Genomic DNA, 13,338 nt, shown 5'->3' on the forward strand with positions numbered 1-13,338 from the left:
TCCTCCGTTCCTTTCTCCGTACTTTCCCTTCTTCAAAATCCACACAGTACCACCGCGTGAGATAATGTGGAAGCGTCGAAAAAATGGAAAGAGAAGGGGAAGGAAGGTCCTGCAGCAGAAGGATCAAAAACAAAACAATCAAAATAAAAAATAAGGAAGAAAGAAACCCATCTTGAGATCCACAGCAACCTCGGCACAACCAATACAATACCCCCCTGTGAACGTAACAACAGCTGACGTGAGGAAACGTAATGAGAAGGGACGAGTGCGGAACACGAGCTGTCGATCGCACTCCTTGTCGAACAGAGAAAGGTCACGTGGGCGGAGAAAATGTTCTGAGTCGTGACAATCCCCATTGGTCGGCATCCGTCGGGAGGAGGGAATTCCTCCTGAGGAAATGGCAGGCTGAGTGCATTGCAATTGCCATGACGTCACTGGTACCCAGAGTGCCCCCAGGAAGTGACAACTCCTCCCCCAAGTTCAGTGGCTGTATTTCTCTCGTTTAACAGTGCTGCGTCGTGTCTCGTGTCTTCGTCTCTATGTCCATGTGAGTGTGGAAGCCCCACGACGAGCCTGAGATCCTGTCAATACAAAACAACAACAACAACAACAAAACCACATTCAGTTGGTGTGAACAACTTCCTTGCCCAGTTATGCAGAACACCAAACCCAGTTAAGGGATTCAAGAGATCCCGAAGAGAAAGAAAAAAAGTCTTCCAGTTCATATTTACACTTTTAATGAATGAAAAATGAATCGTTTCTAGGACATGATGAAGTATCAAGATTAAAAATGATCACTAGGTGAATATGATCTCCATCAGGGAAAGTTTTTTTTAAAAATTTAAAATCTCCATTGGAAATCTCTCGACCTTGATAAACAAGCACATTGATTAGAAATGTAAACAAAAACATCTTATTGAACAGGATTAATAGATTGTTTCAAACCACCAGAGCGAGTCATGAAACACATGATTTTTGGTTAAAAAAGATTTAAAAATGGGAAATATTAAAAGATGAACGGATCGAGCGTTGTCTTGCGAGAGGAAGGTGAAGGACGTGGAGAGGATCACCGAGCAGAGAGAGGGTTTTGGATCGCTTTGGCTTCTTGGCATAAAGAGAGTTTGTTGTTGGTTGTTGTCTCCATTTTTGTTGGTTTGAGGAGGTGGAACGAAGTCTTCAAAATCTCAGTGAGGTTCTTCTTCATTACTCCTGTTACTCCAATTATCACCGGTGGTGCAATTCCGACTCTCTTCATCTTCCACGATCTCTTGTTCTCATGTTTGAGGTCCTGGTATTTGGTCATTTTCTTGATTTCTACATTATTTTACCCAAAATCGCTGGGTACTGATATCTCAATCAGCAATGCTGTCTTTTCCTTTTTGTTCCTGAGAACGATGTCCGGTCACAAGGCTTTGTTTTCTGTAATCACTCTTGATGGGATCATCAGGTCGTATGTGAGCATGACGTCATCATTTACAATGATTGCCCTTCGATCGTGCTTCCATGAGTTTTGTGCAACTGGGACGTTGAAATTTTTTCCAGATTTGGTGACGAATCACTTTGCAGACTTTGTTGTGCCGTTGTGTGTACAGTTGTTCTGATAATAGTGTTTTGCATCCCGAAAGTAGGTGATTAAGTACTTTCTGTTTCCGTCTAACAGAACCTCCAATTGTGTTCGTCTGGCTCAGTCCTGCCGTCTTTTTAAATGCGAGCGATCGTATTTCACCCGCAGTCCGTCTGGCAGTGAAACAAAATTTTAAAAATCATTACAAACAGGAAACTTACTGTTTTCAGGTCGTTATAAAGGACACAAACAACAGGCACAAATATAACGTGTCAGATAAGTTGGTGTAATAGCGACTGCGTCAATGGCGTTAAACTTCCGGAATTAAATTTTTTAGTTTGACCTTTAAAATCATTATTTCATCCGCCCCCGTTCGACTGAGTCCGAAACAGGGGCTTTATGGATTTGGTCTCGATGTTCTTGTCCGTGCGTGCGTGCGTCCGCAACTATATCTCGGACACGTCTGGATCGATTTCATTCGTACTTGGCACAAAAGACAACACACGACGGTGTACATCCCCACGTCATTGTTTTTTCGACATCAGCTCCAAGATGGCCGACCGGCGGCCATTTTAGTTGTATAAAAAAAAACCTGACGTCGAACACGTCCTCGATGATTTCTCGGTCATGCATTTACCGATGTTGTTCAAACTTGGCACAAAGATAACGAACGATGGCTTCTGTATACACGTCATTTTTAAAATTTATTTTGGAGATCAGATCCTAGAACTTAAAAAAAATCCTTTTGGGAGCAAAACTTAAAAAAAAATTGTACATAATTTTCTCCAAAACCACTCAACGAAAAAAATTGAAACTTTAAATTTGTCACCAACACCCCATGGCGACATATAGAGTGACATCATCGGTGAAGTGGCATTCCAGACATAATTAGTTGAATTGAAATCTTCATCTATAAAAAATCTGAAACTTGTAATATATGATCTATGACTGTATTTGAGTGAACAATCAAATTTATGACGTCCAAAACCCATGCCAAGAAACTGTGTGACGTGGATGATGTGGGTATATGGAACATAATATGAGTTAATGATGGTATTCTTGTTCATGTGGAGCATCTTCTATGAGCGCATGTTCTGGGCCACATTTTTCCAAGGTGAGTTGTGTATTCTTTGATGTTTATATAAAGTTGATGGATGAGCAAAGGCCCCGAGACATTCAGAACACTTGTAGGGTTTCTCTCCGGTGTGTATCACTTGATGATTGGATAAAATTGACGACTGATTAAAAACCTTGGAGCACACGGAACACTTGTACGGCTTCTCCCCGGTGTGTATTCGTTCGTGTCGATGTAAATCTGCCGAAAAACGAAATGCCCTGGAACACATGGAACACTTGTTGGGTTTCACACCAGCGTGTGATTTTTGATGACGATGTAAATTTGATGAAGTGTCAAAGGTCTTCCTGCATTGCGGACACTCGTACGGTTTATCTCCGGCGTGCGCTCTTTGATGCGTAAAGAGATACAAAGAAGAAACGAATCCCTTATTACACACGATGCATCTGTGCGACGACTCATCGGAATGTGTTGCTTGATGATGATGTAGATTTGATGAATTAGCAAAGGCTTTGGTACAGACAGGGCACTTGTAGGGTTTCTCACCGGTGTGTGTTCTTTGATGACGACATAAGTCTGATGGAAAAGCAAAGGACTTGGTGCAGACAGAACACTTGTGGAGTTTCTCGCCGGAATGTCTTGCTTGATGATTATGTAGAGTTGAGAAAAGAGCGAAGTCCTTGGTGCAGGCGGAGCACTTGTAGGGTTTCTCACCGGTGTGTGTTCTTTGATGACGACATAAGTCTGATGGAAAAGCAAAGGACTTGGTGCAGACAGAACACTTGTGGGGTTTCTCACCGGTGTGTGTTCCTTGATGATGATGTAGACCTGATGAATGAGCGTAGGCCTTGGGACAGACAGAACACCTGTATGGTTTCTCGCCGGTGTGTGTTTTTTGATGACGACATAAACGTGATAAAAAGGCAAAGTCCTTGGTGCAGACGGAGCACTTGTAGGGTTTCTCGCCGGTGTGTGTTCTTTGATGACGATCTAAATGTGATGGAAATCCGAAGGCCTTGGTGCAGACAGAACACTTGTGGGGTTTATTACCAGTATGTTCTCTTTGATGTTGACGTAGAGTTGATGAATGAGCAAACTCCTTGGTGCAGACAGAACACTTGTGGGGTTTCTCCCTGGTGTGAAGTCTTTCATGTTTGGATCGATACGAAGAAGAAGCGAATTCTTTATTACACACGGTGCACCTGTACGGCTTCTCACCTGTACGCAATTTCTCACCTCTTTCTAAACACGATGAGGAGGTGAAGTCTTCGTTGGAAACAGAAAACTTGTTTGGCTCCTCACTTACTTGACTCTCCTGTTGCAGGATCGTTATGCACCTGTCGCAGTAGTAGTAGTAGTAGTAGTAGTAGTAGTAGTTGTTGTTGTTGTTGTTGTTGTCGTTAGATACAACCATAAATGTGTCAATATCCTGACACCATGTCTGGTGATGATTGAAAGAAACTTCTCTGTCCACCAACGAGGAACAGTTGGCACAAGAAAACTTTTCCATTTGTTTCTCTGGAAAAAAAACAATTCAGCAAAACATCAATAAATCACTTTTACACAACGAAAAATAAACATCAACAACGAGAATGGCACTCGCTAGATTGCACACCTCCGCCAAGCAATACCTGATCCACGAGAACATATCGGGATCAAAACATTTTTGAGATATCGTGCTATATATCGTTTTTGGCCCGATCTCTCAATGGTGAAGAATCACTGGGGAAAAAATTAAATAATTCTCATATCCAGATCCGGATTCAGATCTTCACCAAAATCGAACCATTGCGTCCGTGTCACACACCCAACCTGCACACAAAATTTCATCCGGATCCGACTCTAACATTATGAGACATCCTGTACACAAACAAATAAACAGACAGAGAGGGGGGGAAAACAACCTCCTTCACCTTCGGTGGTGGAGGTAACAAAAAAAAGAACAATCAGAGATTGCAAACCCTCGCCGGGACTTGTTTTGTGTGATGTTTATGTACTGGTGTGTTCAGTAATTAATAAGACATAATTGGTGCTGCCACTTTATAACTGCTGGCAGTGATGACCGGGTACCAAGACGTCCCACTTCGATCGGACGCCTGACCCTGACCCATGACGTTTGTTATTATTATTCAATTTAATTTAGAATGGGATTAAAATTAATTCAATTCAAACCAAATGGAAGACCAAATCGAGACGGAACTGCATTGGAATCATCAGAAGGAACCGGAACGAGCAAAGATGAAATCATCAGGAGGAACCTGGATAGGATTCACATTTCAGCTGCTACTTCTTTACCCTCAAACCCATCCAGGCACAGCCAAGTGCACCTTATTTAACAACAAAAATTAAATAAATAAAACCCAAACCCAGGTAAAAAAATAAATAATTCTGGCTTCCAGGCCATGCGTCCGACCAAGTTGAAATTTAAAACATGTATTCCCACCAATACTAGATCATAACCGTGAAGTTTCACATCGATTGATTAAGCGGTTCCAGAGAAAACATGATTTAATAATTTTTTCAATCCAATATGGCAGCCAAACCATGTGGCCTCTCAATTATTCCTTAACAAACCTGTACACCCATGGCTTGGGGAACATTTCTGTGACGTTTGTATGTGTGTGTATGTGTGTGTGTATGTGTGTGTATTGTTGCGGTGCTGCGAAGCCGGCGCTCCCCCCAGACAATGACACACACACACACACACACACACACACACACACACACACACACACACACACACACACACACATTTCGAGGTCCTGAGACAGTTATTTCATCGCTATGTGTTTTAGATCGCCCTTCCCTTATGTCTTGTGGGTTTTTAGGACAAAATGTGTTGTGAGTGTTTTTAGACAGTTCTTTATCCTCATCCTGTCTATTTAACTTCCTTCAGTTCACACACGACCCCCTCAACCACGCATAGCATATAGAGGCAGCTCATTTACGTACGTGCGCCCTTTTCTCATTCAAACCTTGCACCATGATCAAACAACTGCTCACTTCACACCTTCTCCAGACTTGGACCACAAAGCTGCAACATTTATACAACCACAACAATATCTATATAAAAAAAATCCTTACCTCAATACAAGCTCGCTTACCTTCGCTATTAACCACCGCAACCGCTACGACACCTCGACCACCGCTCCATAATTCACCGCTGCACCACCGCTACGAATGCCGTAACCACAGTCACCACCACAGACTGCCTTCTGGAGGTGGCGAGGCCACGGACCATTCCAGATGCCTGTGCTTGGGACGTTCTGGCACGTAGCTTGAAGAACAAGTGTGCGCGTTGATCCGTTCGACATCGTCAGGACAGTCCGAGCGCTCCACTCAATGACAGCCTCCATTTAGTGTCCGGTGCATGTTCGTGGCCAGAGAGCACCACCAGATACCCTCACCCCATGTTAATGCCGGAGACCATTTCCGGTGTCAAGCCAACACATGGGCGGGGCCAAAACTAGGAGGACCATCCGTGCACCAATCCTTCCTGACCCCGCCTTTCGGCCCATCCCTCCGCAAACAACTATAAAACACCCGTCGTTGGGACGGGGCGGAATGCGGAGCGGTACAGGCGGAATGGAGTGCTGCGTGAGTGAGTGAATGAGGCTGAGCGTTCTGAGCGCATTCATTCGGTCCAAGGCCAAACACATGAACACGGACAGACCTCCTCACACATCATTGGAACAATCTTCTCACACCGTCCCGTCTCTCATCTTCCGTCTCGTCCGCTGTGGATGCAAAAGAGGAGTCGGCGAGGAGGTACAAGCCCCCGACGACCGTCCTTTTCAGAGCGACCCCCCGCATGGACAACGCACCTCTTCCGACGTTTCCTTCCTCTGCACCTCATCTTCATTTCACTGCACCTCCTCCAACCACGCACCTTCCACATCCTCCGTCTCGTCCGCCGTGGATGCAAAAGAGGAGTCGGCGAGGAGGTACAAGCCCCCGACGACCGTCCTTTTCAGAGCGACCCCCCGCATGGACAACGCACCTCTTCCGACGTTTCCTTCCTCTGCACCTCATCTTCATTTCACTGCACCTCCTCCGACCACGCACCTTCCACATCCTCCGTTTCACTCCCCTCCTCCCCCCTCCTCAGCGACTGGGAAGCATGGACCCGCCGGCCGTGCCAGGTTAAAAAAAAACAAAGAGGTCACAAACACCTCGTCTCTCCTCATCTCTCTTTGTTCTCGAACTTTCCTCGGGGTATGTTTGTGATGGCGCCTGTCTTGCGTCGTGTAAGTTAACAAACTCCGGTTCTGTTCAACGTTCGGTTCGTTTTGTGATTCGTGTTTAAAAAAAATAATAAATAAATTTAAAATTCAGTTCTTCCTCGAGCATCAACTGATGTTTGTACATCGACGGACGGACAGACGGACACACGGACAGAGAAGTGGATCAAGAACAGTTCGGACAGCAGGTCGAAGGTCACAGGTTTTGGGGTCAAACTTCGACCTTGAACTTTGACCTTCAATCCGGCAGAATGAATGACTTTTCCTTGTAAACTCCCAACAAACTCCGTGACCTTTACAAACAGCCGACCGAGTTCACTCTTCGCATGTTTATAAATCAGGACCGCTGCACCTGTAGCTCACCTGTGACACTCACCTGATGATGTAACCCACATTTGGTGTCATTCCGACTGGGGGGTCTGGAGAAGAGAAGAAGAAGAAGAAGAGGAAGAAGAAGAAGAATTTTTTTTGGACAAATTCACAAAATCTCCCATTTTTGACCTATTTGAGGTCACGTGACTGACGACCTTCACGATTCCTGTGACCAGTCACGAGAGGAACGTCGATGCCGGACACGCCGTGGTACCCGAGGGGGGAGAGCGGGACGGCATGACGACAACACCTCATCTGTAATGTAAATCCCATGTAAGGTAATAATATTAAACACGCTGCGACGGGGAGGCAGCTGCAAACTGCCATCCTGGTGCTGCACAGGTAAGGTGATGCATCAAGGATCATACCTTGCACTGAAATCAAAAACAAGCCGCTTGTCTCCTCGTCCGGTGCTTGATCGACGAGGTGAAAGATCCCATTACGGTCCTCAAGAACAGGCCATTGTGTGCCGGTGCAGAGGCCCATCGTCAACAGTAAGTCATCTGATTGGGTGTGAACGAGAGTGACAGACAGATCGAACGATGAATGACGTGAAGAGGTGTAAAATGACGTCACAGGTGTACAAGGGGGAGGGGAACACGTCACGGATGGGATTTACATTCACAGTTCGATTCCAGGTGAGAGCTCCGGACATCGTGACGTGTTACCGTGTACGTGTACAGCACGGACCCCGCACGGGAAACGCAAGTTCTCGGTACGGAGTGACGTCACGTACCGGGTCGAGCCGACCCCTGATCCTCGGGTGAACCGGCCGTGGACCCGCGGTCTGAGTGGGAACCCGAACCCCCGGGACCCGGCGCGTCCCCTTCATCGGAGCCGCTCGTGGATCGCGGCCTGTTCGTGACGTCATCTTCTACACTGGAGAGATCTCGGATCGTCACGGACTGCATCGTCGTGTCGGGACAATGGCGACGCGCTTTGTTTACCCGAAGGGATTCCGGGAAAAGCGAGCAACATGTTCGCGCTGGCAGATTCGTCACGGGCAGAGCGAAGGGATTCCGGGAAAGCGAGCAACAAGTTCGCGCTGGCAGATTCGTCACGGGTAAATCACGTGTTTCAACACAAAGTGTAAATTTTCGTTTTAATGGATAAACACACGAGTCAACAACATGTGGATCTACTATAAATGGATGAGGTGTGTGTGTGCGTGTCATACTTTTTGTGTCTATTAATTACGTACGTCTGATCATTAATTACACCCCATAGGAATGTGCCTTTAAACCCTTGAGAATGCTGAGACCCCTCGACCTTTGATTACCTTTTAAGACCCTGAGGACTCAAAAGACCCTTAAGACCCCAAGTCAGCAAAAGACCCTGAGGAGCCAAAAGACCTTGAAGACCCAAAAGACTTGAAGACTGTGATGGTTCAAAAGAGCCTGAAGACCTAAAAGTCCCAGCAGAATGAAAAGACCCAAAACATCAGGTCAGGTCAGGTATGAGAGCATGTGCCGGAGCAGCGCGTCGCTGCGTCCACTTCCCCCCCCCCGGTATTCCAGGGGTCTCCGTCTGGCCCATCCCCATGTCCTTGAGATGCCGATCAACCTGCTGTAACCACGAGTCACGTGATCAGCCAACTGGCCTCCTCCACTCACGAGACTCCCTCGCAGGATCAACGTCAGGGAAAACGAGTCGCACGTCCACATAGCTGCAGGTGACGCTCACGGACCATGCAGGTAACAAATCTCATGCGAGTCTCTCTCTCTCTCTCTCTCTCTCTCTCTCTCTCTCTCTCTCTCTCTCTCTCTCTCTCTCTCTCTCTCTCTCTCTCTCTCTCTCTCCAACCGCTCGTTGGACACAAAGTGATTCACAGGTTCTCATCAACCTTGGGAAGCTGTCAAACATGAAAGGGACAACATCGACATTTCTCGTTGCAACAAGCTTTCTGGAAGTTTGAGCAACAGTCCGGATGATCAAAGGAATGCTGACGGACAAGCTATTCCACACTGATTTGTGCAGTTATTTCTGCATGTTCTGGTCGTTTTGGTGGTGGTTTTTTATTTGGTGGTTAAACACTCGACACCTCATTTTGTTTGCCCCGGAGTGTCGGTGTGACGGTTCGGCGGGAAAGAACAACACACAGACACATAAACAAACACAAACACTTGAAAAAAATATTTTTGGGGGGGATTTATTTATCTCACAGCTGCCAGAACAGAAAACTTAATGGTTGCTTTGATATGAACTCCAAACTATTTGTTTTGAGAACAACCGACGCACACTAACTCCACGAGTACGAACTGTCCGCGGCTCCCGCCGCGTTCCAACAAGTTTCCCGCCAAGGTATAACCACCGTGTGAAGGTCTCCTGTATACTCAAGCTGTGCAGGGACCGGTCCTGCAGATCAAGTTGTCCATGATTAACAACTTCATTCCACGATCCAAACGGTGAGGACATCAGCAAGTAATTTGCCAGCTCTGCCCCCCCAAAAAAATACAGCCCTCCTTTGTCACGTTGGAACATTGATTGTCCCCAACACTCTTGAACACGTCCAGCAGCAAAACATCGTAACGAGTCCCCTCGCTGTAAATATTCTCAGCAGACACCTCCACCTGTATCGCTGTAGACAGGAACACAAGTATCAATGAGGAAGGTGACATCATCACCTTTGGCCCTTGTGCTATGCAGATCAATGCTGATTATATCAGTGCAGTAACCGATAAACATTCATTTCACACCACGAGGCACGTAGGACTGCCCAGGTAGTTTAATTTGGCGAAGGAATATAATCCTGAACAGGTGACCACTCCAACACAGGATACTCGAATGGCTTGTCAACCCACCTGGTGTTATTTCAACGGCAGACAGGGGCTCTAACTCAGGACTCTAAGATGTTAAGGTAGCTACCTTAACTGTTAAGCCAACACCAGGATTTTGTCTGTGCAGGACTAAATCATCAAAACAACAAAACCAGGTGGAGGGGTGGGGGTCAGGGAGTTCCTCATGTCAACAAACCTCAAAATAATTAACTCGATGCTGACGTCATAGACATCTAGATCGGGCAAACAGAGTTAAACAAGTCAGAAGAAACATTAAAAAAAAAGTTTCCGTCGAAATGACTTCCAGGTGTGCACTGAATGAGTGGCACAGAGCACCTCGACCTGAGAGGTCGGGGAGCAAGTGGTTTACTGAGCTCCGCCAGAGAGAGGGGGAAAACAACAATAGGGGAGAAGGACAAAATTGAGGGAGACTTCGACAAAGAATAGCTGTGGGGGAGGAATGATGGGTAGGGGAGGACGCATGGGGTGGACAAGATGGGTAGAGATCAAACTCTCAGGAAGGAGAAACTGGATAATGAGGTGTGGCGCTGCCGGTACCTGTGTGGGAGGACGAAAGTCCGAGTCTTCAGGTCCTTGGTGCTTCCAGTCTTGCTCTATGGATGTGAGACTTGGACTCTGACCAGGGATTTGAGATGGACACTTAACTCCTTTGGTACCAGGTCTCTTCGGAGGATGCTTGGCTATCGCTGGTCAGAATGTGTGTCCAACAAGCGGATGCTGAGACTCAGATGAGATTTGTTACCTGTCTAGTCCGTGAGCATCAGCTGCGGCTGTCTGGACATGTGGCTCTCTTTCCTGATGCTAACAAGTCTGATGTTTAAATTAAAAACAAATAAACAGACATCCTCAGCCTTTTGGGTTTCCTGCATTTCTTCATTGTTGTTTCTAATTGAAGGATCATACTCATTAACATATCCTGAGCCGAAAGTCAATTGTCAAAAGTATAATGTGCAAATTTAAATGACCGACAGGTGAAGCCATGACAGCACACCTGGTGCCAGGTGTGACAGGGCCGGGAATTGGTCACTTCTCATGGTCTGAAGTCTGGGTGGCTGGTGGAGTGACGTTCCCATATCCATCGGCATATTTGACCAGCACACATGTGGTGGTGCGGCCACAACCTCGTAAGCACAACGGAAATCACCAAAACAATCACGGATAGGCCCAACAACAGGAGAGGCAAGAAGCAGTCCTTGTCAGACTGGATTCTGGAGTTGTTACCTGTGGGGAAAACAGGGAAAAGCAAACACAAGGAAGTTTCATCAATCTCCGCAACTTCGTGTTTTCGTTTCTTTCTTGTAATTCGATGTATCTGCTGTATTCCATCGAGGAATGAGAGAAAATGGCGGGAAAAAGAATAAACCCACAATGAAATTAACAACAACAACAACAACAACAACCCGACCGTTCATTTGAAATTGCCAACAGCTGAGAGTATCGATCGAGGAGGTGAGGAAGGGCTTTTACAGAAGATCCAGGTTGGAGTGGAGGGAGTAAAGGAGCAGCGAGGTCATCTGAGAGCAGAGAGGAAAGGTCAAATAACAGATTCATCAACAATTCGAACAAAACAGTTTAAGGCCAACAGTGGCATCCTACCCACAAGTTGAAGCACGGTGAAACTTCTTTAAAGCTTAAATGACATCATGGACTCACTTTACCTGGCATGACGTATTTACATGAAATGGGGAATGGATGTCATACCGTCGACGTCATGATGAGGGTCACACGTTCCCCCTGAAGGTTTGGGCGACGTCCTGCAAAACATGCAATTTCTCTTCGCAATTCAGACAGCATGGACCACGATGTCTTTCAAGGGGTACATGAGCAAGCCTCAATCAATGTACACCGGCACGTAAATCAGGAAAGTCTGTGCATCGCTCCGTGACAGCAACGATGCAAACCATCAGGACTTCGCTCACCTGTCTGTTATGCAATGAGTCTGATTCCAGGTGCAGTGTGGGTCTTTCACACAAAGGGAGTAGCTGCTGTAGGCCTCACAATAGACCGCTGGCACCTGGTCCACACCTTCCGCTGAACTCAAATACAGCATGCCCTGCATTCACACACACACACGTCGGTTTGTGTGGACGTGGTGGGTCAGTCCATTTGAATACGAGAGATATGTTTTGCTTTGGGTGACAAGATTGGTGTTGTGCTTGCTTGTGAACCCAGCAGCACCGAGTCCAAAACACGAGATCGAATTGTGTAGAAAACATCATCAGGTGGTCATGCCGGTACCTTACTGGGAGCCAGGAGAAGATTCTGAATGGACGAGTTGAACAAGTTAACTTTGCTGCTCACATGTGTTCCGTTGTCCCTCAGCACCACCTTGTGAAGAACACCTTCGTCTATGTGGAAAAAAACGAGAGATACAATTTTTTTTTTTGGATACAATGTCACTGGTTACTGATGTGCAGTGTCCTGGGTCTCATTCTTTCTTCTCATTCCACTGCCTTGACCTGATAACCCTCATCCTAACCTGCAACCTCCATTCAGCACCCTCACCTGGGTCCCCTTTGGTGCACGACTCATTAGCACCCTCACCTGTGTCCTTTGTAGAGGAGTTCACTGAATCATAACTCATGATCATCAAAAGTTTTGTCGTATCTTAAATTGGAAACGGTTCCCGCTGTTGCTGTTGCTGTTTTTTTTGTTATTTGCAAGCATTTTGTTAATGAAACTGTAATCAAGTACCTTCTTGTTCGTGACATTCGTGAGATTTTACTGCAATGAATCACGAACTGCCGGGAACCAATCCCCTTTTTTACCATTGGAACAATGGCTCAAGTTTCGCGGATTCGACATTCAAGGCATTTTTAATGAAACTGTAATCAAGTACCTTCTTGTTCGTGACATTCGTGAGATTTTCCTGCAATGAATCACGAACTGCCTGGAACCAATCCCCCTTTTTACCATTGGAACAATGGCTCAAGTTTCGCGGATTCGACATTCAAGGCATTTTTAATGAAACTGTAATCAAGTACCTTCTTGTTCGTGACATTCGTGAGATTTTCCTGCAATGAATCACGAACCGCCGGGAGCCAATCCCCATTTTTACCATTGGAACAATGGCTCAAGATTCGCGGATTCGACATTCAACGCATTTTTTTAATGAAACTGTAATGAAGTTCCTTTTTGCTCGTGACATTCGTGAGATTTTCCTGCAATGAATCACGAACCACCGGGAACCAATCCCCTTTTTTACCATTGGAACAATGGCTCAAGTTTCGCGGATTCGACATTCAAGGCATTTTTAATGAAACTGTAATCAAGTACCTTCTTGTTCGT

General features: G+C 46.0%; 2 protein-coding genes across 4 annotated transcripts in view; both read right to left on the reverse strand.

The window, feature by feature from the left end:
* Positions 1–758: 758 nt before the first annotated feature.
* LOC147008393 (uncharacterized) lies at positions 759–8,243 on the reverse strand. Of its 3 annotated transcripts, XM_085864805.1 has the most exons (3): positions 7,989–8,243; positions 7,621–7,755; positions 759–4,157 (listed from the first exon to the last, which is right to left on the reverse strand). In XM_085864805.1, exons 1-3 carry the CDS (start codon positions 8,161–8,163, stop codon positions 2,644–2,646), a joined length of 1,824 nt encoding a protein of 607 aa, XP_085720931.1. In that variant the 5' UTR covers positions 8,164–8,243; the 3' UTR covers positions 759–2,643. The 3 variants fall into 3 exon arrangements, with proteins under 3 accessions (XP_085720931.1, XP_085720932.1, XP_085720933.1); XM_085864806.1 differs by lacking the exon at positions 7,989–8,243 and having other exon boundaries at positions 5,744–7,911; XM_085864807.1 differs by lacking the exon at positions 7,989–8,243 and having other exon boundaries at positions 759–7,507; positions 7,621–7,756.
* An 830-nt stretch (positions 8,244–9,073) lies between these two features.
* Positions 9,074–13,338, reverse strand: part of LOC147008394 (semaphorin-4D-like) — a 13,188-nt gene continuing 8,923 nt past the window's right edge. The window contains 5 exon segments of the mRNA XM_085865087.1: positions 9,074–9,830; positions 10,588–11,271; positions 11,752–11,804; positions 11,970–12,103; positions 12,289–12,398. Of these exon segments, the coding sequence (XP_085721213.1) occupies positions 11,081–11,271; positions 11,752–11,804; positions 11,970–12,103; positions 12,289–12,398 (488 nt within the window). The 3' untranslated portion in view covers positions 9,074–9,830; positions 10,588–11,080.

Source organism: Eptatretus burgeri, chromosome 19 (assembly GCF_056783735.1).
Source record: "Eptatretus burgeri isolate ZD-2024b chromosome 19, Ebu_testis_v1, whole genome shotgun sequence".
NCBI classification, from domain to species: domain Eukaryota; kingdom Metazoa; phylum Chordata; class Myxini; order Myxiniformes; family Myxinidae; genus Eptatretus; species Eptatretus burgeri.